The sequence below is a fragment of the Psittacula echo genome (genome assembly GCF_963264785.1).
Source record: "Psittacula echo genome assembly, chromosome: 1".
Classification (NCBI taxonomy): domain Eukaryota; kingdom Metazoa; phylum Chordata; class Aves; order Psittaciformes; family Psittacidae; genus Psittacula; species Psittacula echo.
This window is the reverse complement of record NC_137735.1, coordinates 152,662,505-152,684,471: the sequence shown is the minus strand read 5'-3', so window position 1 is coordinate 152,684,471 and position 21,967 is coordinate 152,662,505. Positions and strand designations below refer to the sequence as shown.

The 21,967-nt window shown below is 41.8% G+C and overlaps 1 protein-coding gene across 1 annotated transcript; it reads left to right on the top strand.

The window, feature by feature from the left end:
* Nucleotides 1-1,364: 1,364 nt before the first annotated feature.
* On the top strand, nucleotides 1,365-10,620 carry KICS2 (KICSTOR subunit 2; the record flags this gene model as incomplete). Its single annotated transcript, XM_080635802.1, has 3 exons — nucleotides 1,365-1,599; nucleotides 4,386-4,674; nucleotides 9,181-10,620. 3 exons carry the CDS (start codon nucleotides 1,365-1,367, stop codon nucleotides 9,995-9,997), a joined length of 1,341 nt encoding a protein of 446 aa, XP_080491928.1. The 3' UTR covers nucleotides 9,998-10,620.
* Between the last annotated feature and the right edge of the window lie 11,347 nt (nucleotides 10,621-21,967).

Sequence of the window (21,967 nt, the reverse complement as noted above, 5' to 3'; positions counted from 1 at the left end):
CCTTTGTAACACCAGGGTAACACCAAAGGGTGGGTATAAAGTCACTGTTAAGACTCTGTGTTTTGGAACTTTTTAATTGACAGAACAATTTAGAATCATAGAATAATTTGGGTTGGAAAGGACCTTCAAAGTTCATCTAGTCTAACCACCCTGCAATGCACAGGGATGAGTAGTAATGTCCCAGTTCACTGCAGATCATCAGGTATTCCCTTGACATCCAAACTGATTTATGGAATAGAACTTCATAACTCACAAAGAGTTATAAAGCAGTTTTGCTTATTGCGGCGCTGGGTGCGAGGGGGATCACTCGCACACCGAGAGCTCAACAAGCTAGATATTTATCATATACAAACATACATATTCATCAGATTTTACAAGTATAGGAGGAGATTATTACGATAAGTTCCAAGAACTCATTAATACCATTCCCCTCCCCTCTATGCCTGCGCACTGCCATCTGGTGGTCTTGGGCCGGGGTCTTCTGGATGAAGTAAGAGATCTTCCTCGCCATGCAGTTTTCACCCTTGGCACAGTTTCCCCAGCTAGCAACTTCAAGCCTTACAGAGACTAGCTGAAACAGGTTCTTGTCAGACATTCATCTTCTTGAAGGAAAAGGGTCTCTGATTTTAAACAATATGCTTCAGCTATATATTCTATTCTGAGTTATAGTTTAACCACAAGACTAACAAGAACAAGAACCTACCTGTTCCCTATACTAAGACAATCAATACATAGTTTGAAGAAAACTCTTAACCCTTTCCTTAGTCCGTTACTATTCCTCACATCAAAACTACCACTCAGATTACCACCAGACTCAAAATAACAACTCCAACGTTTCATGAAACTTACAGTCAAATGCAAAAGGTGCCACAATCTGACATGGCACTACGAAGGGAACTCTCATATCCATGTATAGAAACATCCTACCTGTGCTATCTCCATGCAGTCTTTTACCCTGCATGGTTTCTGCACAGCACAGAAATGGCTTCAGATTTAAGTTTAATAAGACGGGGGGGGGGGGGGGGGGGGAGGAACAGAAACCGCTATTACAGGAACCAGAGCTAGTGTGGCCAACCTGAAAACCCCGATGGGCGTCACAGGGCTGGTCTGCCCATCAGCAGCTCACCCAATGGAGCCGCAGTTCCTCCTGACCCCCAGCTCTGCCGCTCGGTCCGAGGGGAGGCCCGTGGGACATCGCTCACGACCGGCACCAGCCCACCAGGTGACACACCCCCGCCCGCCCCTCTCTGTTACGTAGCCGGGGCGGGAGCGCGGGGCGGCCCGGTGTGAGCCTCTTCCCTCACGCGGCCGCGGCGCCGGACCCGGAAGTGGTGTTCGTTGTGGCGGCGGCGGCGCCTGGCGGGATGGGGGAGTCGATCCCGCTGGGCGCGCCGGTGCCGGTGGAGCAGGCCGTGCTGGAGACTTTCTTCTCCCACCTGGGCATTTTTTCCTATGACAAGGCCAAGGACAATGTGGAGAAGGAACGGGAGGCCAACAAGAGTGCGGGTGCCAGCTGGCTGTCGCTGCTGGCCGGGCTGGCGCACCTGGCCGCCGCCGAGAAGGCGTACCACAGCATGACCTTCCTGGGCCAGAAGCTAGGTACCGCGGGGCCCGCGCACCCCCGGGGGAGGGACCCGTCTCCTCACGCCGTCCCCCCTTCCCTGCTCCTCGGGTCCCCGGTCCTTCCTCTTCACTCACGCCTCAGGTCGCTGCTGGGGGTTGCAGCGCCCGCGCCTGCCCCCGGCCTGCCCCGGGTTTAGCTCCGCGGGTATCGTAGCCCGATGAGGTGATCTGTCAGCCGGCAGTTGCAGAGGGCTGGGTACCATCGGCGAGATGTGTATTTGTGTCTGAAACACAAGTGCAAGTGTCCGTGGGCCCAGTGAGAAACCGGCTGTGCCATTTGGGCTGCCCCTAACGAGTAAATGAGAGTGTAGTGTGGGTGGCACGGTAGCTGTGCGGATCGCTGCATCTCCTTATTGTCTGGTAGGCCACCTACCTGCCGCTCCCGAGATACAGCCGTGGGCGTTTCAGTGCTGGGATGCTCTGACTGAGATTCTGGCAAAGGTGAGCTCAGTGGGGTGACCAGAGGTTTAAAGCTTTTTCATGTCATAGTTCCAGGGCCTAATATTAGAGCTGCATATGTGTAAGTACATGTGTAAGTACTCAGGGCTGGAGATAGACTCATAAAAATTGTTATTCATGTAGACTCCTCAGGATCTCAGGAGCTTTTGGCCACAGTCTTGGCTGCTTCTCACTCTCTGAGTATGAGAATAGAAAAATCCCCAGCTGACATAGGATGAGCTGTCATCATGTTGCTCTCTGATGATTCGGAGAAAACTCCAGGAACAAACTCGCCAACAAAGTTTTCAAGTTGACAAGCAGGTATTCTTTATTGCGGTGCCGGGAGACACGGGGGATAGCTCCTCCTAACGTGTGTCCCCGTATTGCTGCACAAGCCGTCCTTATATAGCCACTGGACATACATACATATTCATGAGGCTATGTATAGATTACATCATTTTCCAGAAAGTTCCCCACCTGCGTACAAAATTGTGGTGGTGGTCTCTGAGGGTAGTTTACTTCTTCCAACAATCTTCATCACTTCTGGCAGCCTTTGAAGCACGTGCAGTAGATGCTTATACCAGCTTAATTGGTTCGTTAACACCACAGACATAACAATCCTCCTGTCCTACTTATCAGTTAGCTTAGCTGCAGCCCATCCTGGACACCTGCCATTCCCAGATACTCCTTATCCTTGCATCCTGTTCTTCTAGCCTGATTTTCTTACACTCATTTTGTACTAAGATCATAGGGCCTAAAACTACGTGAACTATAACGGTTTATCTTGTACAAGAATTCTCAGTATGTTCTCTAGCTGTACTCTACTTTTTTTTTTTTTTTCTGTGCACCATGCATCTCAGTAACTTTCCATTGCTACTGTTACAAAGGCATCAAACTTAACGTTACTTAAAACTGATTCTAAAGGCTTATATATTCCATTTTGTAATTTTGTGCCCCCCCTTGCCTCACTGAGCAAAGCTGCTTATTTTCCCTTTAAACTGCAGACTGGCATGGAAAACGGATCAAGGGGTATGGGTCTGATATGTAATGCAGTGAAGCATCAAGAGAATTCTGCTTTGGTGTTTAAGTGGTGACTTGGAACTATTTTATGAGAAGATCTTTACAGACATAAGTCTATTTGTAAGACTGACTTTAGAAAGCAACTTTGATGCTTGCAGGAAGGATAAAATTGGCAAGAGAAGGGACAAAGTTTTGTTTGTTTATATACTTTGTGAACTACAACAATACATGATTCTTCATTCTGCCCATGACCTGCGGGCTACTCTTGACCTAGGAAGGTAGCTGTTTCCTGATAGTCAATTCTTTGCCTTTCTGCCTTAAATTGCTAAAGTTGCTTTTGGTTTTTATGTGTGTAAAATGGAAGTGAAAAGGCCTCTCCACCATTACAAAATTGATAAGCAGTTTCAAAGTGGAACTTAAATTTGGAATCTCTTTGAAAGTTCCACAGATTGAGTCCCTGTGATCCTTGCTCTGCAAGTTGAGTGCCATAGGAGCGCATAAGGCCATCTGTAAACAGAGGTCATGAAATAAGATTAGTACTTTTGTACAGTATTTTGGTAGTGTCAAAGTTTGACTCTACTTCTGTCATTTATATATTTTTAAATTCCTCGTAGTGTTAAACAGCCAGAAAGAAGCACAGACTTATTTTTTCCCCCTCAATTTTAGTTATGGATTAACCTGCACTGTAGTCTCACTGAGATAAACTGTGATTGGTTTCCCTTTGAATTCTAGTTTACATTATGATTGTTGTAGGGACTGGAAGCATTTGGTTTATACACAAATGTTAAGTGGATCCCATTTAAAGGTTGCTTTGGAAATTTGAGTGCTTCATGATTGAGGAGGTATTGGTAGGAGAATTCTCTTGAAAAGATACAGAGTTATTTATAGGAGTGGAGGCTATTTCATGATGACTTGATTCTTCTGACTTCCACAGATAACAATATTTCAAGCCATGTATCATAGTGGCAAATTTAACTGGAACCTTGTTTTCTGGAGAGTCATGCCCTAACTGAGGCAGATGTGAGGGAGCTGAAGTTTGCAGCAGTCACTGACTGCTGAAATATGAATTGGGAGAAATGTAACTTGTATTAAATTTTATCAAGTGCTTCTGAGTGTATGCTATGTGTAATTCGGTTACAGAATAATACATTGAAACCTGTTCCTTGATTAAAAAGAAATAATGTGATCAAACACCTTAAGAACACCTGGGGAAAAACAAGCATGGTTCTATGCGATTTTCCAGTATTGCTGTCTATTTTTGCTGTCCCTGGATTTTGGTAATACCTCCATATTTATCTGAACAGGTGGTCAGTCATTCTTCAGCCGAAAGGACTCCATCCGAACCATCTACACATCTCTGCATAATGAGCTGAAGAAGGTGGTGGCGACGGGTCACAATGCAGTAGGAGGAACAGCTCCTCACTTGGAAGAGCTGCTTTCTCACCTGTCTGAACAGCTCTGTTTTTTTGTTCAGGCTCGGATGGAAATTGCTGACTTCTACGAAAAAATGTACATGCTCAGCACCCAAAAGTTCATTAACTCTGAGGAACTGGTAAACATTTTGGAATCCATCTTAAAGAAATACAGCTCAAGGTCAGTCCTTATTTGCTGGCAGTAAGTACTCAAGCATATGATCTGAAATAAAAAATGTTGAGGTTCAAAGCAAGCCTGAAGGCTTTGCTGTCCTTTGACTGCTGAGCAGTAGAGCCCCTTGCATGAGTTCACACATGAAGTGAATGTTGGTCAGCAGCGGCAGACGCATGAAGTCTCAAAATATGACTCCTGAAGAAGAAAAATAAAAAAGGGAGAGTGTTTCTGCTCATCATGTTCTAGGAGCTGTCTTCTCTATTCCTTAATTAATACTCAGCATGTTCACATTCAGCAGAGAGGAAGAGTCATTTTCCTTATAAAAGAGCTAAGACTTCTTGCACTTTTCATTAAAGGTCGAGAGGAAACAACTTAATTCCATATGGACTTCAGTAAAACTGATATATATAAATAAAACAGGTATTTGTGTGATGATTTTACTTTTTAGATGAGAGTATGTGTCTGCTTATTAATTCTGAAAGCTACACCTAGCAGGGTGTAGCTTTTAGACCTGTAGCAGGTCTACCTAGCAGGGTTTTATGGTGCTCTGTTATCACTTCTCTTGAGAGGTATTTAAGCCAGTAAAAGGAGCACCTCTGAGTCTTTGGTCACTGCTGTTATGGTTTCTTGAAGTTAACATCCAGTAGTTCCTGTTATAAGAATTCCAGGATGTTTCCAAACGGCTATGGGGTGGGTATTTCGCATCTAACACATGTGAGCCTTGAAAGTGATGGCAGTTTAAAAAAAGAGAGAATTTTTGAATGCTTGTCAACAGATTGAAATTCTGGTGCTCTATTTTAAAGCAAAACAAAGTAGCCATTGTGGGAAGTTAACTTAAAAATGTAGGGTTTTGTTGTTTTGGTTTTTTAAATCTTCCTTAGTGAAATAGAGTCTAAGAAGATATTTGGGGAGAGTATTCTGAGGTCTTTTTTCAGCTACCATATTTTAAGTGTACACCTAGGAAAAATCAAAATAATTCAGTGCTGCTTTCGGAGATTCCAAATCAAAGCACTGCAGTTGATTCCGTTGTTTAAATTTTTTAGGAATAACTTAGGCAAATTGGTACTGATTTTTGCTATTTGAAAATCAAACCTAGTCTATATGATCTTACTAGAATTTTTATTTTTTTTTTTCTGCAGTTCTTAGTTTGTGAACCCTTATAATATCCATTAGTTGGTCCTATAAAAAATTAAGCTTACATATTTTTTCCTTGGTGCGATACTCATTAAAGAGTAGAGGGAGGTAAGTTTTTTGAAAACTTAATTTGTTGTACACTGACCATCACCATCTGTTCTGAGCCTGTGCTGGGTCAAACAGCACTGTTAAAAAGCTGAAAACCAAAACTGATACTTTGGCAAAGTGACTGGAGACTGTTACATATGAAATGTTTTACTGTGCTGTTTAAATGAATTTCAGTGACAGCTCTGTACTTCTAAGGCATCATTATACCCTCTTTAGAAAAACAGTCAGTGTCTCCCTGGGAAGAATACTGATGATCTTGCTTTGGGTTAATGAACAATCTGTAAGATGGACACATGCTAACATGTTTTATTGCTGATGCAGTAGCTACTGTGTGGTCCTCCCCAGTCACAGAGTATCTCTGAAAAAAAGTGGGTATAATGTTACCTTCCTGTAGCCCTCCTTTAGTTTCTTTGTGTCTCAGCTTAGTTTCTGGGGGCTGTTATGCTGATGTTTGCTGGCTGGAAGGCGTTTCTGTTTTACAGTATGTTGACCCTCTCAGGTGAAAGGTCAAATAAACTCATCCTTACCCAGTCTCTTCCCTCTATCAGTATATCCCTCACTTGTAGCTGAGGTTGTGTGCCATTATTTCAGCAAACTGTGCTAAGAGTAGAGAGGGCATCTGATCTGTAGATAAATTCTGACCTTGGTTTCTTTCATTTACATCTAAAAATAGCTGTTCAGATAATAGTAATGACAGGATTAATTGACTGTCAACAATAGAGTCATATTGTCTGGATCTGAGAAATCATTAACTCTTGAACAGTTTAAAACTGTTTTCTTACTACTTATTGCTGACTTGTACACAGCCAATGCTAGACTCTGTTTTGCTGTAGAATACAGCTGGAAAAGCAACTTTTCCTGATTTAACTGTTGGTTTGGGTGGGGTTTTCACTGAAATAATTAAACCAGGATCAGAAGCTGGATCCTTTAAAAGCTTAGTATAAAATGAATAAGTAACTAGTAAAATTATTTTGATGTAATGATTTTTAATGTAAAAAATGTGTGTGATCTATGGAAGGAAATAAAACTTATTAAAATGAGGCTGCTTTATGTCGGCAAAACAAAACTCTAGCATCCCTCTGCTTTCGAGAATGATTGGGGGAAAAAATCTGTTTTCCAATGTGTTTCTAAGTTCTTAACACTCTGGCTTATTGAAATATTGTAAAAATCTGTCTGGTTTATGTGGTACTGAGCTCTGTCAGGTGCTTCTGTGTTATGAAACTCAATTACATCAGATATACAGAGTACATAACCTGTTACTTTACTTTGCAACTATATCAAGCTTCTCAGCAGTGGCTGAGGTGTCTATTTTTGGATTGAAACAGTTTAGCAAATCCTGCTGTGCAGTGAAACATGAAAATAGCTATGAGCCACAAAGCAAAGTAGAAGTGGGAAGCCATACATCATAATGTTAATCCAGGAGATTTGGCAGTGCTGAATTGTATGAATTTTTTAATTGCTTTTAAAACTGAAGAATAACTTCCTTGGTCTGACTGCAGGTGTGTTGAACCCACTGTGCTGAGTCTGCACTTGAAGTGTAATGCTTTTTTTCTCCCCTTCTAATACATGGCAGTGAAACTGTTTTTCTCCTGAGTACCAAAATCATTGGAATTATATAATGTTGACTTAGCAGAGTATTATTTTAAATTGACTCTTGTTTGTTCAAAGAAATCAAATATGCTTTGGACTTCTGAGCCCACCAAACTGGCGTTTGTAATGGCCATCTCTGCTATAGTGAGAGATGAGATGGTTGCTGACATGTAGTGTGTACAAAGATGGCTGGTCAATCAGCCTAGCCTGTTTGCAAAACATTGGGCATCAACTGATTCCTAATATAATTTTCTACAGATAAATGTGGACTTACATCTTAAATCCTTTCAAGATGTGTATTGTGGCTTTTAAAAAAAAGAGATAAAATTGTCAAACAATTTTCACAAGCTTAAGGAATAATGTTTTGGCAAAAGCTTCATAGGAAGTCAAAAAGGGGGTGGGGAAGGAGGGGAAGCGATGAAAAGCCTAAAATTCTCATTCTCTCTTCTGGTCCACAATAAAATTAAGTATTTTGGTTTTGAACCAAGTATTTCCAAAATGGGTTATGTATGTTGTGTCCTGGAAGCTGAGGGGAATAATGGAGTTGCTTCCATTTTGAAGATAAGCTGTTAAAGGTGGGAAGACTTTAGTACAGACTTATTTGTTTTAAAGCAACAAAAAAGACTGAGGATATTTATCTGAAGTGACTGGATAAATCTGTCTTAAATGGCAACCTCATCAACTCTTGTCTTTGAACTATTGCTTGTTCTTTGTTGGAGACCCTTTAAGAGTCTTAAAGGCCTGTTATGGAACATGTTTACTGCCTTTGCTGAAGGCTCATTCTTTCTAAAGTTAAATATTTAGCTTCTGTAACTGGAATAGTTTTGCACAGTTTTAATTAAGCATGTATTTGTTGATGATATAATTTTCAGAGTATTTTCCCCCAAATTTACAAGTAATTTGAGTATCAAGAGAAAGGAGAGAGGCTACACTGACTGTTTTTTCTGACATTTAGAAAAAATAAAGTGAAAAAGCTATAGAATGGATCAATAAAATTCCATTTAACCAAGATTTGTTTTAATAGTAGGATTACTCTCTTGAATAAGATGTACAGTGACACTTCTACGTGATAGATGAGGTGCTGTGTGAGTTTGGGCTCGTTTTCTTTTTTAAACATCTGTTGAGAGCTGAGCTTGACCTAAATTTTTAGCGAGAGAAATTGTGATATGATAAAATCTTGCCAAATGTTTTGCCCTTCATTGCTTTTAGTACACCAAGATTTGAAGTTTGAGACTTGGTTCATTGGTAAATACAGTTAATCATGGTTCTATTGACTAATTTTCCATCACAATATCTGGATTATTAATATAATATAATCTGGAATTCCAAAACTATCCAGACATATTTTACCACCAGAAGGGATTTTAAATTAGAACAAACCCACCTGAATTTAAAGAGAAATGGTGGTATAGTAGTTCATGGATCAAGATAAGCAGCGATTGTTCTTGAACTGATCAAATATTGCTTTGATAGGAAAATGTCTAACGATGTTTTTGTCAAATGCAAAGTGTTCTGTTATGTTAGAAGAACCTTTTTTTAAAAAAAAAAAAAATCAATGTTAGTTTTTTAGTTTACACTTCACTGTGATGTTTGGTCTTCTGTCTTAACTGACATGCTATCTGATTATTTCACTGTTGTGTACAGCAGTTCTCATGTCTTGACTAATGTTATGTTTTCTAGGTTTCATCATCCAATCCTTAGTCCTCTTGAAAGCAGTTTCCAGCTGGAAGTAGATGTGCTTGCACATCTTTTAAAGGCCCAAGCTCAGATCTCAGAGTGGAAGTTCCTTCCATCCCTGGTTAACTTGCACAGTGCTCACACAAAACTACAGACCTGGGGCCAAATTTTTGAGAAACAACGAGAGACCAAGAAACATCTGTTTGGAGGGCAGTCTCAGAAGGCTGTACAACCTCCACACCTTTTCCTCTGGCTCATGAAGCTCAAAAACATTCTCCTTGCCAAGTTTAGCTTTTACTTTCACGAGGCCCTTAGTCGACAAACAACAGCATCCGAAATGAAAACTCTGACTGCTAAAACAAATCCTGATTACTTTGGGAAAATTTCCAGCTTCATTCGGAAGTATGATGCCATCAATGTTTCCTTAATTTTTGACAATCGTGGATCAGAGAGTTTTCAGGGACATGGTTATCATCATCCCCATTCTTACAGGGAAGCCCCCAAAGGAGTGGATCAGTACCCTGCAGTGGTGTCTCTGCCCAGCGACAGGCCTGTTATGCACTGGCCCAATGTAATCATGATTATGACTGACAGAACCTCTGACCTCAACAGTTTGGAGAAGGTTGTTCACTTCTATGATGACAAAGTCCAAAGCACGTACTTTCTGACTCGCCCTGAACCTCACTTTACCATTGTAGTTATTTTCGAGTCGAAGAAGTCAGAAAGGGACTATCATTTTATTTCTTTTCTCAATGAAATTTCACATTCCCTCAAGAACTCCAAAGCTTTTGCAAGCTTAAAGCCTGGATCCAAAGGGTAAAATGCAAACTACTCTACAAGTTGCCAAGGCAGTATGCTAGCCTTGGGGTAGCTGTAGCTTTCAAGGAGTATAGGAATTTGTGATTCTCAGAGTCTAATTAAAAAGGAACCATTAATTTTAATGTTTTAAGTTCCTTTTTTTTTTTTTTTTTTAAGGTAACAGACACTTGAAGAGGAGTAGTTTGGGGCAGTTCTCAGAGGGACAATTTAATTGTGGGGTGCTAAATGGCCACAGGAGGATTTCTTTCTTGGCATGGTTTTCAATTTTCAGTATGATTTGTTTTTTCAGTCCACAGCTCTGTTGCCTGTATCAGAAAGGAATATATGCACTTTATCTTAGTCTGATCATTGCCTGTCTGCTACAGAGTTTATTGAAAATGGGGTGAGGATGGAAGATACTATCTTTTCAGAAAACTGCATTGCCTGACGGGAATAATTTCTGGGAAATAAGCAGTGATGCAAGGGAATATTAAAGCAAACTTGCAAGAACGCATTTTAAATAAAAAATAAGAATCACAAAACGCACTACTGCTCATTATAACTTATTTTTCAAATGGTTTAAAATGACAATTGAGACCTCTCTGTTAAGCATCAGTCTGTATTCTGAACACCCAGTGTCATAAAGCTTTGTCACTGCTTCAGAACACAGGCTGGGGCAAGACAAGCTGTAGTGTGGGCTGGAAGGCCAGTGTTCACAGTGTTCTGACATTTTGTGTCCAGCACCAGTCTTGGCTCAGATTAACTGAAGGAGACAAGCTGAGGTTGGACAGGTATTGTAGAAGAAGCAGCTCCATGGAAAAAGCGGCAAAGCTCTTTTCAAATTGTGCCTTTGTTGTGCAATGTTTAAAAAAAGTAAGGCAATAGGAAATGTCCTTTATAAATGATTTATTTTCTAATTTGCTGTTAGGGTCAACTTGGATTTGTTTTCAGATTTTTATAAGTATGTAGTTTTTAAAACTGACCAGAAAGTAAATAATTTCACAGCTAAGCCAAATCAATTCTGGAATTTGGATTTAAATAGATAGCCTATGCAGTATTATTACCTCATACTAAAATGTCTCTTTCACTAAATCTGGGCTGCAGGTTTGTTTCCCCAAACAAGTATGTTTTCTAGTTATCCTGAAAGTGCTTTGGTTTTGGGAATCAGTATTTCCAAGTAATATAAAGGGTTCATTTGGCTGCACCTGTAGCCTTATATTGCATGATTCTTCTGACTGTAAGCTATGCAGTTGTGCAAGCACTTCCATGGGAATTGAGGAGGACTGGTATTTGTAGTGAAGTTAGGTCCTTAGTTGACACTGTGTAAGGTATAACATCATCATGTTTGTTTTAAAAAGGAGTTAAGTCAAATATTGGTTTCTGTTAAGACTGAAATATAAAAGATAACACTGCAGACATGGCTTTTACCAATTCCCTTTTTCTTCCACAAAATGTTATGGTAACTGATCTTGCCTCTTGCTGCAAATACTGATTTCTCTACAGTCACATAAGCACGTTCTGTTCTTAGAATATAAATTCTGACTTTACACTTTGTGCCAAATAGAGCCTTCTGTGCTTTGCTATAATTATATGTTAGTCTGTTGTGAAGACCTGTGCTACTGTCTTTCCTGTGCTACTGCCTTTCACCTAAAGTCTTACTCTGACTGCAGTATCGCTCAAAAGTTTAGTCTGCTCTTTGGCATTTGAAAGCTATAGGAGTTGCAAATACACCAGCCACTGGAGGGCATCAGGTTGTAACAGCATTATGCTTTGCAGCTTGAATTGCTCTTTTAACAGGGCAAGGTTGCAAATCACAGCATTGAGAGTTTGTGGTGCTTCCAGACTGTGACCTCGTAATAACATTGTACTATTGACTTCCTCAGCCTGAGTAACAGAAAAGAGGCTGTTGCCAGAACTGATTCCCAGTCTTCAGCAGTGTAACAAAGTGTCGTACAAATCCTGCCTGTCTCTACAGTATTTCTCTGTCATACTAGCTATGTGTGGGAAAGGGAAGGGGAGTTTGGGGGAAGAGACTGCATGTGGTGCTGGCACCTTCTTGCTCATTTCTGAGTTGCTGTGAAAGGAAGGTGAAAGAGAAATCTGCTGCCCTCTGGAGCAAACCAGCATCTTTCGCCAGTTGCTGAAATGGCTGGAGGCTGTTCCCAGTGATTTTTAAGGAGAGAGGAGAAGGAGGTGACTGTTTGGCAGACCTGGTGGTTCACTGGTCTTGGCAAGTGATGTCTCTGGGAATGGGGAAGGAGTGCTAGGTGATGTTTCTTGCAGGAAGAGGCGAGACTTGCATTGCTCCTTCTCAGTGCTGGGGTGGTTTGCTGCAGTTTTCTTCAGAAGATCTTGGGGAAGTGGCCAAAGGAGCCATGAGACTCATGGGTAAGAATTTCTGAATATTTAGGTAGATGAAGAACTGAAGGGAACCATAACCGTTGCTCTCATGTTGTGAGGAGGGAGAGAATAGGGGAGAGGTGCAGAGAAACAGTGGGAGAAAATTGGGTGCTGGAGAGAGAAACTTCCGTGAGGCTGTCTCTGGGTTTCAGAGTCCTGTCTGTAAGGCTTTCCTTGTGAGGTGTCCTCTTAATACAAGGTGGGGAGCAGAAAATCCAGGCTGTAGGAAGTGGCTTTGATGGGAACTACAGGGGTAAAGCTGAAGAGAGGTTACATTAGAACCGATATCAAATAGTTTTGCAGAGTTGAGGTGTACTATGACCAAAACCTACTTATGTGTGTGGTGTGAGTACATGCAATGATCAAATATTTGTAGATTTGTTAGCCTAACAAATCTTTAGCCCCATGATTTCTTATTTGATGCTTTGAGGAGTTTATATTTCAAATGACAAATGAGGTAACAGGGGGACTTGAGTTATCTACAATGTAAAATTGGCTAGGCCAGTAGTGAAAATCTGCACAATTAAGGGCAGGAACATATCAGTGGAGTAAGTGAAAGTGGCCAGAAGCTTAGTAACTTATTAAAAAATACTCAATTACTAACTTCAGTCCTGGAAAGATTTATCAGTCTCTTTACTATAAGAACTGGAGAACAAATGCAATTTTGCTGAGCTGGGTAACGGCCCATCTGCCAGCTCCTCCTCTTCACCAGTTTAGCTAAGCAAGACTGAATGTACTAATAGCCTTAAAAAGTCTTCCATAAATGACTGTTTTAAATGCAAGATGTAAAGATGTTTACGATAACATAAAGAAAGCCAAGGCTTCCAGATATATTTAAAAGTTTTTAAAACAAGTACTGAGATTTGATAGTCTTGATGTCACTCGTTGCTTAGCATAGCAATATGGAAGCTTATCTTGTAGCAGATTTCATGTACCTCATCACTTAACTCGAGTCCATGAGGATCTTGGCAGAACATTTAATTCAGTATCCTTTTCCTGGAGTGTGAATTTGACAGCGAATGTATCCTCAGATCTCTTACATATTTTATATTTACGTCTTGTAAGCTGTTTTCTTTTACACATGGTGTTCAGGGTTTTTTTCTTGAATAAAACGTATTTCCTTTTCTCCCCTCTTTGCATGAAGACAATGCAGGGAATGGAAACTATTAATATTGTCCTGCAAAGGTCTGCAATATATGCATAGTGCAAAATATTCAGGTTTTACTGATCTATAACAAATTCCTGATATCTATCTGAGTGCTGACACTCAGTGTTTATTTAATTTGTTTAGAAAGAAGACTGTGCCGTAAGTGGAAATAATTTTATGGCACTCTCCCAGCTAATTATTGCTCTGGTCCACTCTTCTTCATATATGAGCCTTTTGAGACACTTGTGATCATTCTAGTGGTTGTTCTTTGATATCAGTTGTCAGTTATTTGAGGCTTCCTTGCATGCATATGTGTCTGTGATGCCTGCTGCCTTTTACTGCACTGGGTCCCAATCTTCTCCTAAGCAAGCTTTGCTTGAGAAAATCAGCAACATGCTATACTTCATTCCTTAAATCCTGGGTTTTTTTTGTCCCAGTAGCTACAAACTCTTATCTCGCAGTAAGTAGAGTGTCACACAGCTTGGTGGTTAGCTCTGTGGTTGCTTCCAGAAGTGCTGGCACTATGCTAACTCTTTTGGCTGCAACTTTGGTGTTTCTGCCCTGTTTTCTCTGGAAGTCCTGTTTTCAGACTCACAGAGATGTAATCTGGTCCTGCCTGGGTGGATGCAGCCGAGGCCAAATACTGCTTGCTGGTTTGGGCTTTGCCTGAACCTTAGGAGCAGAAGGTCAGTGTCCTGCCTGTTGGGGACAACTGTTGTGCTGCTCAGCAGGGCTGGCCTTTGAGCTGCAATTGTGCAAAAGCAGGAGCTGTTAATGGGGAAAAGCAGGGGAGGCTTGGGAAATGAGAATGCTGACAAAGGACAGCAATAGCGTAATGCTTTGCAGAGCAGGCATACAAAATAAAGAAGTCAAATGCAAGATGGAATTAGACTTTGATTTCCTTTTCCTGTTAGTGAAGGACTGATAAAAAATAAAGTCTTCCCTGAAAGAGAAAAGAAACAGATTCTTTTGCCATGAAATTTTTTAAATACTTGATCATTTTCCTCCAGGAACTGCCTGTTGTGCGTGCATTCTTTTAACACATTGCCTGGCTAATTTTTATAATTGCAATTATAGCAAACTCTTTTTTGGGAAAGTTTGCCTGTGGTTTGAGTCCAGGTCTCTCCTAACTTTCAACCTGGTGTTGCAGCTTCTGGGTTTGTGGTAGAACAACAGAGCTCTCCACTTTGCAGCTGGGACCTGACTGTGCCCCAGCTGTACATGGAACTGAACTCTTTTCTCCCTACCTTTAAACCTCATCTTCTCAAAGGGGAGCTCCTGCCCTGAGGAAAGTGCTCTGAATGGGAAGGGATTGAAGACTGTAAACATGGTTTAAACTTAAACAGGGGAAGTTCAGGTTAGATATAAGGAAGAAGTTCTTCACTTTGAAGGTGGTGAGGCACTGGAAAAAGCTGCCCAAAGAAGTGGTGAATGCTCCATCACTGGCAGTGTTCAGGGCCAGGTTGGACAGAGCCTTGGGTGACATGGTCCAATATGAAGTGTCCCTGTCCATGGCAGGGGAGGTGGAACTAGATGATCTTAAGGTCCTTTCCAACCCTAATCATTCTATGGCAGTGGCAAGAATAGCAAAGTGCAAGAGAAGATGAAGCAAGTCACTGCAGGATGGGCTGGGATGGATGGCAGCTCTGGGAAAGGCTGGCAGGGAGAAAGAAGACACAAAAGGACTGCAATGCAGATGGACCATGAGCAGAAGGTTTTAGTTGGTCCCTCTGTGTTGCTGGCCTAATTTCACAGGAACCCATCTAAAATTTATATCCTGCAAAAGCTGCACTAGACCCTACCTGTAGCTGTGGCTGCTGGTTTTACATGATCACTTTAAGACAGCTACGCCATTTCCAGGATGGTGGTGTTCATTCTTTAGGTACCAGCAATCTTGGCGAAGAAGCCGTTTTTGGGCAGATGATTGAAATGGGCTTCATTGTATCCCAGTATTACCTGGGATGTGACACTACGAGCTAGCATTTGAAACTTCAGAATTGTGCAATGTTGTGCTTTATTTGTGCAGCTCACTGCTGATCAGATAAAATATTTAGTGGCACTTAGTGGTGTATGCATCATTTGCTACAAAAGTACTGAGAGGTTTTTTAGTGTGTGTAAGTCAAATTCCTTGGGTTAGAGCCATAAAGAGCCAGCATTGCCAGGATCATTTATTGTGATGCATAACCTTGAACCAAGACCTTGAAGTTTCCTATGAGGAGGATGTTGTGGTCCTCATTCATAGTGGCGAGAAGGTCAGTGAGAGATGCTAAGGGAGGCTGGGGGTGTCTGTGTTAAATTACGTTCCCAGCCTTTGATTTTGTCTTGGAGTTAGTCCTCTCTGAGAACAGAAGCAGAGGAAACTGTCACACAGTATGAAATAGCCTGATGGTCTCTTAAGCATTTAGTTAGTAAAATGTCATACCCAGGTTCAACTCTGTCTTTGACCAGGGGAATTCAAGCCAACATCTCCACTCTCTGCATGTTTATGCAGACGTTCAGCATAGCCTCCAGGTATTTGCTTGCTCTCTCAGGTGAGGAGCAGGTTTTCTCTCCCTGGCTCTGGCTCATTCTCTTGGTGAATGGGGGATGAGAGATTAAACTGCCTGAAGAGCAGAAACTCATCTGTTTTCTGGATGGGTGTAGTCATCACTGGGCTACTGTGTGAACAGTGACAGTAACTGAAAGACTGCCTTGCTTTCAGCAGGACCAGAGATGGCTGCTGCAGCCTGTGGTCATGTGCCCTTCCAGTGCACTTGCTGGGTCTGGTTCTTTAGGCATGGGGAGTGATGCTTCTTCAAGGGCTGCCTGGGACTGTGTGAGACTCTGTATCACTTGGAATACAAAATGTAAGAACATACAAGACTTCAAAAGTGAAAACTTGGGTTATGAGACCATGCTTTTCATCTTCGGGCTCTGCATCAGTCTTGCTATGGGATGCCTGAGGCTGCTTTTGCCCCCAGCAGTATGATTGGACCATGTTCCCACCCTGAGAGATGCTAGCACTTGTCAGAGGGGTTGGGGACACTAATAGGTTTCACTTTCTGCTTTTATTCTGACCCTGCAAATCTGTTTCTACTCAAGTGCTATTCTAGGTGTGGCAGCTTTTTTTTGTAGAGCTCACCTCTGAGTAAGGTGCCTGGAGCTCTGCTGAAGGCAAAAAGTGTAAGCCAAGTAAAAGCTATCTTCCCCTTCTCTTCCTGCATCTCTGTCCAGAGAGAGCAAGAAAAAATTGCTTTCAAGTGTCATTGGATAACACGTTTTTTGGAAAAGCTTGTTCTTCATTTGTTACGGAAGTGGGGACTTAGTGTGATGAATCAAGATTCCACCCCAACTTTCTGAGCAATTCATCTACACTGGTTTGCCTGCAGATTCAATACGCTCAGATGTAGTTGATCAGCCATTTCCATACTGAAGTTATACTCTGCTTGCAGGCTGGCTTTGCTTGGAGGACTACAAAATTTCATGCACTTGAGTTTTCCCAGCACAACGGTTACATCAAGCCAGCTGATCTGCAGACTGTGCCTCACTAAGAGAAAGGCAGGAGGCAAGTTTCTGAAGTTGTGTGTTACTGGCTGTCTATTAGGTATAAAAATAGATGGGTCTACATCTTGGACGAGCCTGGTGGGATTTGTGGCACTATCTAATTTTTCTTGCTCTCCCTGTAAACTGAAATTATACCTAAATCCGCTCATCCCTGAACACGTAGGGCTTCTCAATATCTACATATGCCATGGGTGCTTCAGGCTTATCTCTGCTTAGAAAAAATGGCTGCTAGATTAGGAATGGCTCGTTCTGAAGTTTCTGACCCAAGTTGTAAAAGAACAGTAAAAAAATCCCACCACCACCTGCATGATGAGTTTGTAGTATGTCCAAGAAGGAGGTGCAAGTCCAGAGAACTGAACTGTCACAAGCTCTTGCCACATCTATCTATGAAGCTGTCAACTAAAGCATCTTCAGGGGGCTGATAAGATAATAACATATCGAAAGCATAAGGCTCATGCTTCAGAGTGTAATTTGCTCACCAGGCACTGAAGAACTTACCCATCTGGAAGGTTATTCTGCAACTGTGCGTTATAGGGATATTACAATTTTATGCCTTACAAAGTAGCATTTTCTTAGGCACTTATTTTTATAAGTTATGTTTGAAACAAGCCAGGTATGGTTTTTTCCAAAGCTGCAGAGATTCAGAGGCTGCAGAGTGTGGGTGTTAAATTCAGCACAGGTAGGCATATTGGTATTTGCAATTCTTGTTCCATTTCCTAATGCACAAGATCAGTATGTCAACTACGTTATTGCTTCAGTAAAGCAGAACAGCTGCCACTAGAGGGTGGTATTAATACAGAGAGAAAAAAGTAATTTTGGACGCTGCCTCTCTCCAGGCTGAAATAATATATACTTTCCTACACATTTATATACGTTGACTGATTTTATTTCTCTAGTTGGATTTGTCTGAGTCTTGTTGGCTTTTTTCCCCATCGAGCAATTTACACAGTTCTGTTTCAGCTGTAAACAGCAATAGCAAGTATCTAGTTTCATACCTTGATGTATATATGAATATTAAAATGATGTTGTTTCATCTTCTTTGTGAGGAACTTTTTGATTGAATTGACAAAAACTGAAACCCAAAGCAAACCTGTGAAAAAGCTTTTATGATTTTTCTGTTGAAAACCACCCGTTCACTTAAAATTGCATTGCATTTTAGAAGAGATGGGGTGGGGGTTTTCCTTCCTCCTTTCTTATTTTTTCTTCCTAAACGGTGGGAGAACTAAATCATTTTTTTGCCAAGGCAGTGCAGTATGACTGAATGACTGTTAAAGTCCATTTAGGGAGCATCAGGCTAAGGTTTAAGCCTAAAGGAAAGAAAGAGGGTTTTGATAGTCTAAGGTAGGCAGAGCTACTGTGGTATATGGTATAACAGTGTGTGTGTGTGTATATCTCTATATAGATCTGTATGCATGGTATAACCATATGTTATATGGTTGAACTGTACTAGCTAAAGTATGGTTATACCATAGTAACTCTGAGCAGTGGAGGCCGAGGTGCAGACGTGGCACTGCAGGGGCTGGGTGGCTCAGGCACTAGGGCTGATGTTGCTGAGCTGCTTTGTGTCACCACAAGCCCCATGAGATGCTGCTGGGAGTCCTCATGGGGGGAAGGCTTCCTTTAGGTGTTGAGTTTGGGGAGTTTTGTCAATGCTGCAGCCTGCGTCAACCCCAAGGAGAACCCGTAGAAGGCAGACAAGTGGTGAGAGAAACAAAGTGGAGGGGATACAAGACCCAAAGCGGCAGCAGGGACCTCACTCTTTCCCACCTGTCCTCCAAGAGGAGAACAAGCTGGTTTCATGGCACTTTCAGCATGACTGATGCACACAGGGTGGACCTGAAGCAGTCAGCAGGGATGTGGGCCTGCTGTAACCAGGAGCCGAGTGAGGATGGCACCCCTGGGCCACAGGAGTGCCCCCAAACCCCTGAATAATCCCCACCACAAACTGCTCCAAACCTGCTACATCCTTCTCTGCTTACGGCCAAGCCTGTGCATAAGCCATGCTTCACCTTTTGCCCCCAGGCAGGGTAAAAACCCAGTAATAATTGTATTTATTTTTCCTTCTTCCCTGTTGGGAGATAGCTGGATAAAAAACATTATCTAGCTGTGAACTCTGGGGCTTTGATGTGATCTGAAAAACATCAGTGTGAGTTTCCCCTGTTGCTGTTTAACTTCACCACAGACATCTGCCTGGCCTGAGCTGGAGTATTAAAGTGACGGTCGCATGGGTTTTGGTGGTGCACAGTAAACACGTTCTTTTGACATGACGTTGAAATCGTGGCTCTTCAGGGGACAGGACAGTGCCTTTGAACTGATACTGCGACTGCATGCGTGGAATGCAAATGCAAGCGTCCAAAGCCACCCTGTAGTGTGCTGGTTTAATAACGCAGATTTTCAGTTACTCATTGGGAAGATGAAATTTTTCTACTTGCATTTAATCTTAGCATGATAAATCACTTTGAAGGGGGGAAGAAACAGTAAAATGCATGAAATGACTGCTTGGGTAATGAGATGGACTTGAGTTTGAAGAGCCAGTGGTGGTGGTGAGCTTGGTTGGCAGTGTGGTGCTGGGAAACATGGAAGAAAGTTGGATTAAATCACAAAGATGTGTTGGGGTGGGACCAGCTGCAGGGCAGAGCTGAGCTCCCAGCCATGGTGGTGGCTCCTCCTCGTTGGCACGTAGGCCACTGTGCGTGTGGTTCAAAACTAACAATGTTCAGCTGGTTACTATGGCAATGGTGTAGCACGAGTTGTCATGGTGATGGAGTGGAAATTTTCATCATGTTCCTGCAGGAGGGTGATGGATACCATTTTGGGTGGCTCTGGACTTGACCATTCACCTAGTATCTTTTGGCTTGGTAGAAACGCTTGCACCCGCTGCAGTCAGTGAACATCCCTCATCTTCCAGTACCATTACCTGGTTTTCTGAATTCTGATGCTAAATTTTGCTTTTACATTTAGAAAGTTAAGAACAGCTCTGGTAAGCCATCAATTGCTAAGCCTAACCTAGTTATGTGCACTATTATACAAGGTGTATTAATAAAACATGCTTCTGCTAGTGAGGCTGCTTCCAGACACTTCCTTAATCTTGTGCGTGCTCTTCACCTCTGTGTCTGCCCATAATATGATCCAATGAGCCATTAGATGCCCGTTTGAAAAAATAATTTAAACTGATCTGGAGTAAATTTGCTTCAAATAGCCCTTTACAATGCAGAAAAATGTATGTTCTGCCTTGGAAATGGATCTTTTTGTTGCATTTTTATTTAAATTGCCTTTGCTTTCTCTTCCTTCTTGAGCTTTCAAAGCAACAGTCTTCTTCCCTTACTCATGAGCTATGCATCAGTTCCTCCTTGTCAGGGTTTTTTCATATAGGTCATCAACAGGACAACTGTCTGTTGTTTACATGTACACTGTATGTAAATATATATATATATATATATATACACTGTATGTAAATTATACTGCTTTCAGTGGTTCTTTCCTTAGAAGAGCTGGTGTAACTCCTATTTTACCCCTATAGAAACCAAAAGCAAATACTGACCAGCTTGTTTTGGTTGTTTTCCATTATGTAAGAAACTAAATTCCTAGAGTGCAGATATATTCAACAATTTAGTTTTGTAAGGATAAAAGTCTCATATTCAGCTTAGCTCCAGCTAATGGATGTTTTTAAAAAACAAAACATTCTGCTCATAATCTACTTTTTAAAGTCCCAAACCCCTTCATTACATATGAGTTTTTGTGCTAAATCATACACCTCAAAACAAAGTCCAAAAAATAGCATTTGTGGTGTTTTGTAAGAAGGTGTATACACTGCTTTCAGAAACTGCCATTTGCAGGCACCAGGGAGTCCAGGAAATGGTAAAATATGAATCTGGGGTGTACAACATCATAGCACTGGTATTTCATAAGTGTCTTCAGTGTTTGATTTTGTCCTGCGCTTTTTAGCAGGTAAATTTGGGGTGTGCCAGCGGAACTGTATTTATTGCCGGGGAGTGCAGGAGCAATATTGGCTCAGAAGCATCTTTGGATTTGGACCTCGCAATGCTGCATTGGAATGTGGGTTATTTTCGAGGCTGTGTAGCTTTGGATTTAGGAAAGTAATCACAGTGATATGTTTTTAAGTCCTCTTTGCTTTAAAAAGCTCTGATTGCTGTGTGCTTCACCATATGACTAATGTGAGGCACTCCTGTCAGCTACACGTGCTGCAGCGCTTGCTCTAGTTCCTCTAAGTGAAGTCTGGCTCTTACAGCACCACTATTGACATCTACAAAATACAGTTTCTTTTACTTTTTTCCTTGCTCATAGCTTTATGATTACCCTCATAAATGACGTTAAACTCATTGACCTAAGACACCAAGTTTTCAGATATTCACTGAGCTGTGCGCTTCCCATGGACTAATTCAAGCAAAAACTTGCAGCCCCTGGGTGAGGTAAGCTCTCAGCTGGAAGTTGTTGGGAAGCAGAGAGGTGCCCACTGTGCGCTGGTCTCGTTTTTCCAAAGTTTCCTGGTTGTATCCAGGGTTCCCTGTTAGAGATGAGGTACAGAGCTACATGGACCTGTAGTCAAACCTGGTGCAGCCCTTCTCGGCTGGCTTCTTAACACAGACTTCCCAGAGCCACTAGTTTTACAAGAAGCTGTGTAAACTATTGGGAAAATGTTCCTCCATCTCATTAAAGATGTGACTGCATTCATTTTCCTGCCACTTGCTGCTTTTCATACAAAATACTCTGTGCTTTTACTTGCTTGAATCTTTCAAGTGCTGGGCTTAAATCCAGAGTCTCCTTGGGTTGTCCTGTCAACACAAAAACATAATCGCAAGGTGGGAGGCCTGAGCAGTGCCCATCTTGTCGTCCAGGTGTTGCATCAGCTCTGGAAGCCATTCAAAACCTTCCCCGGTAGTC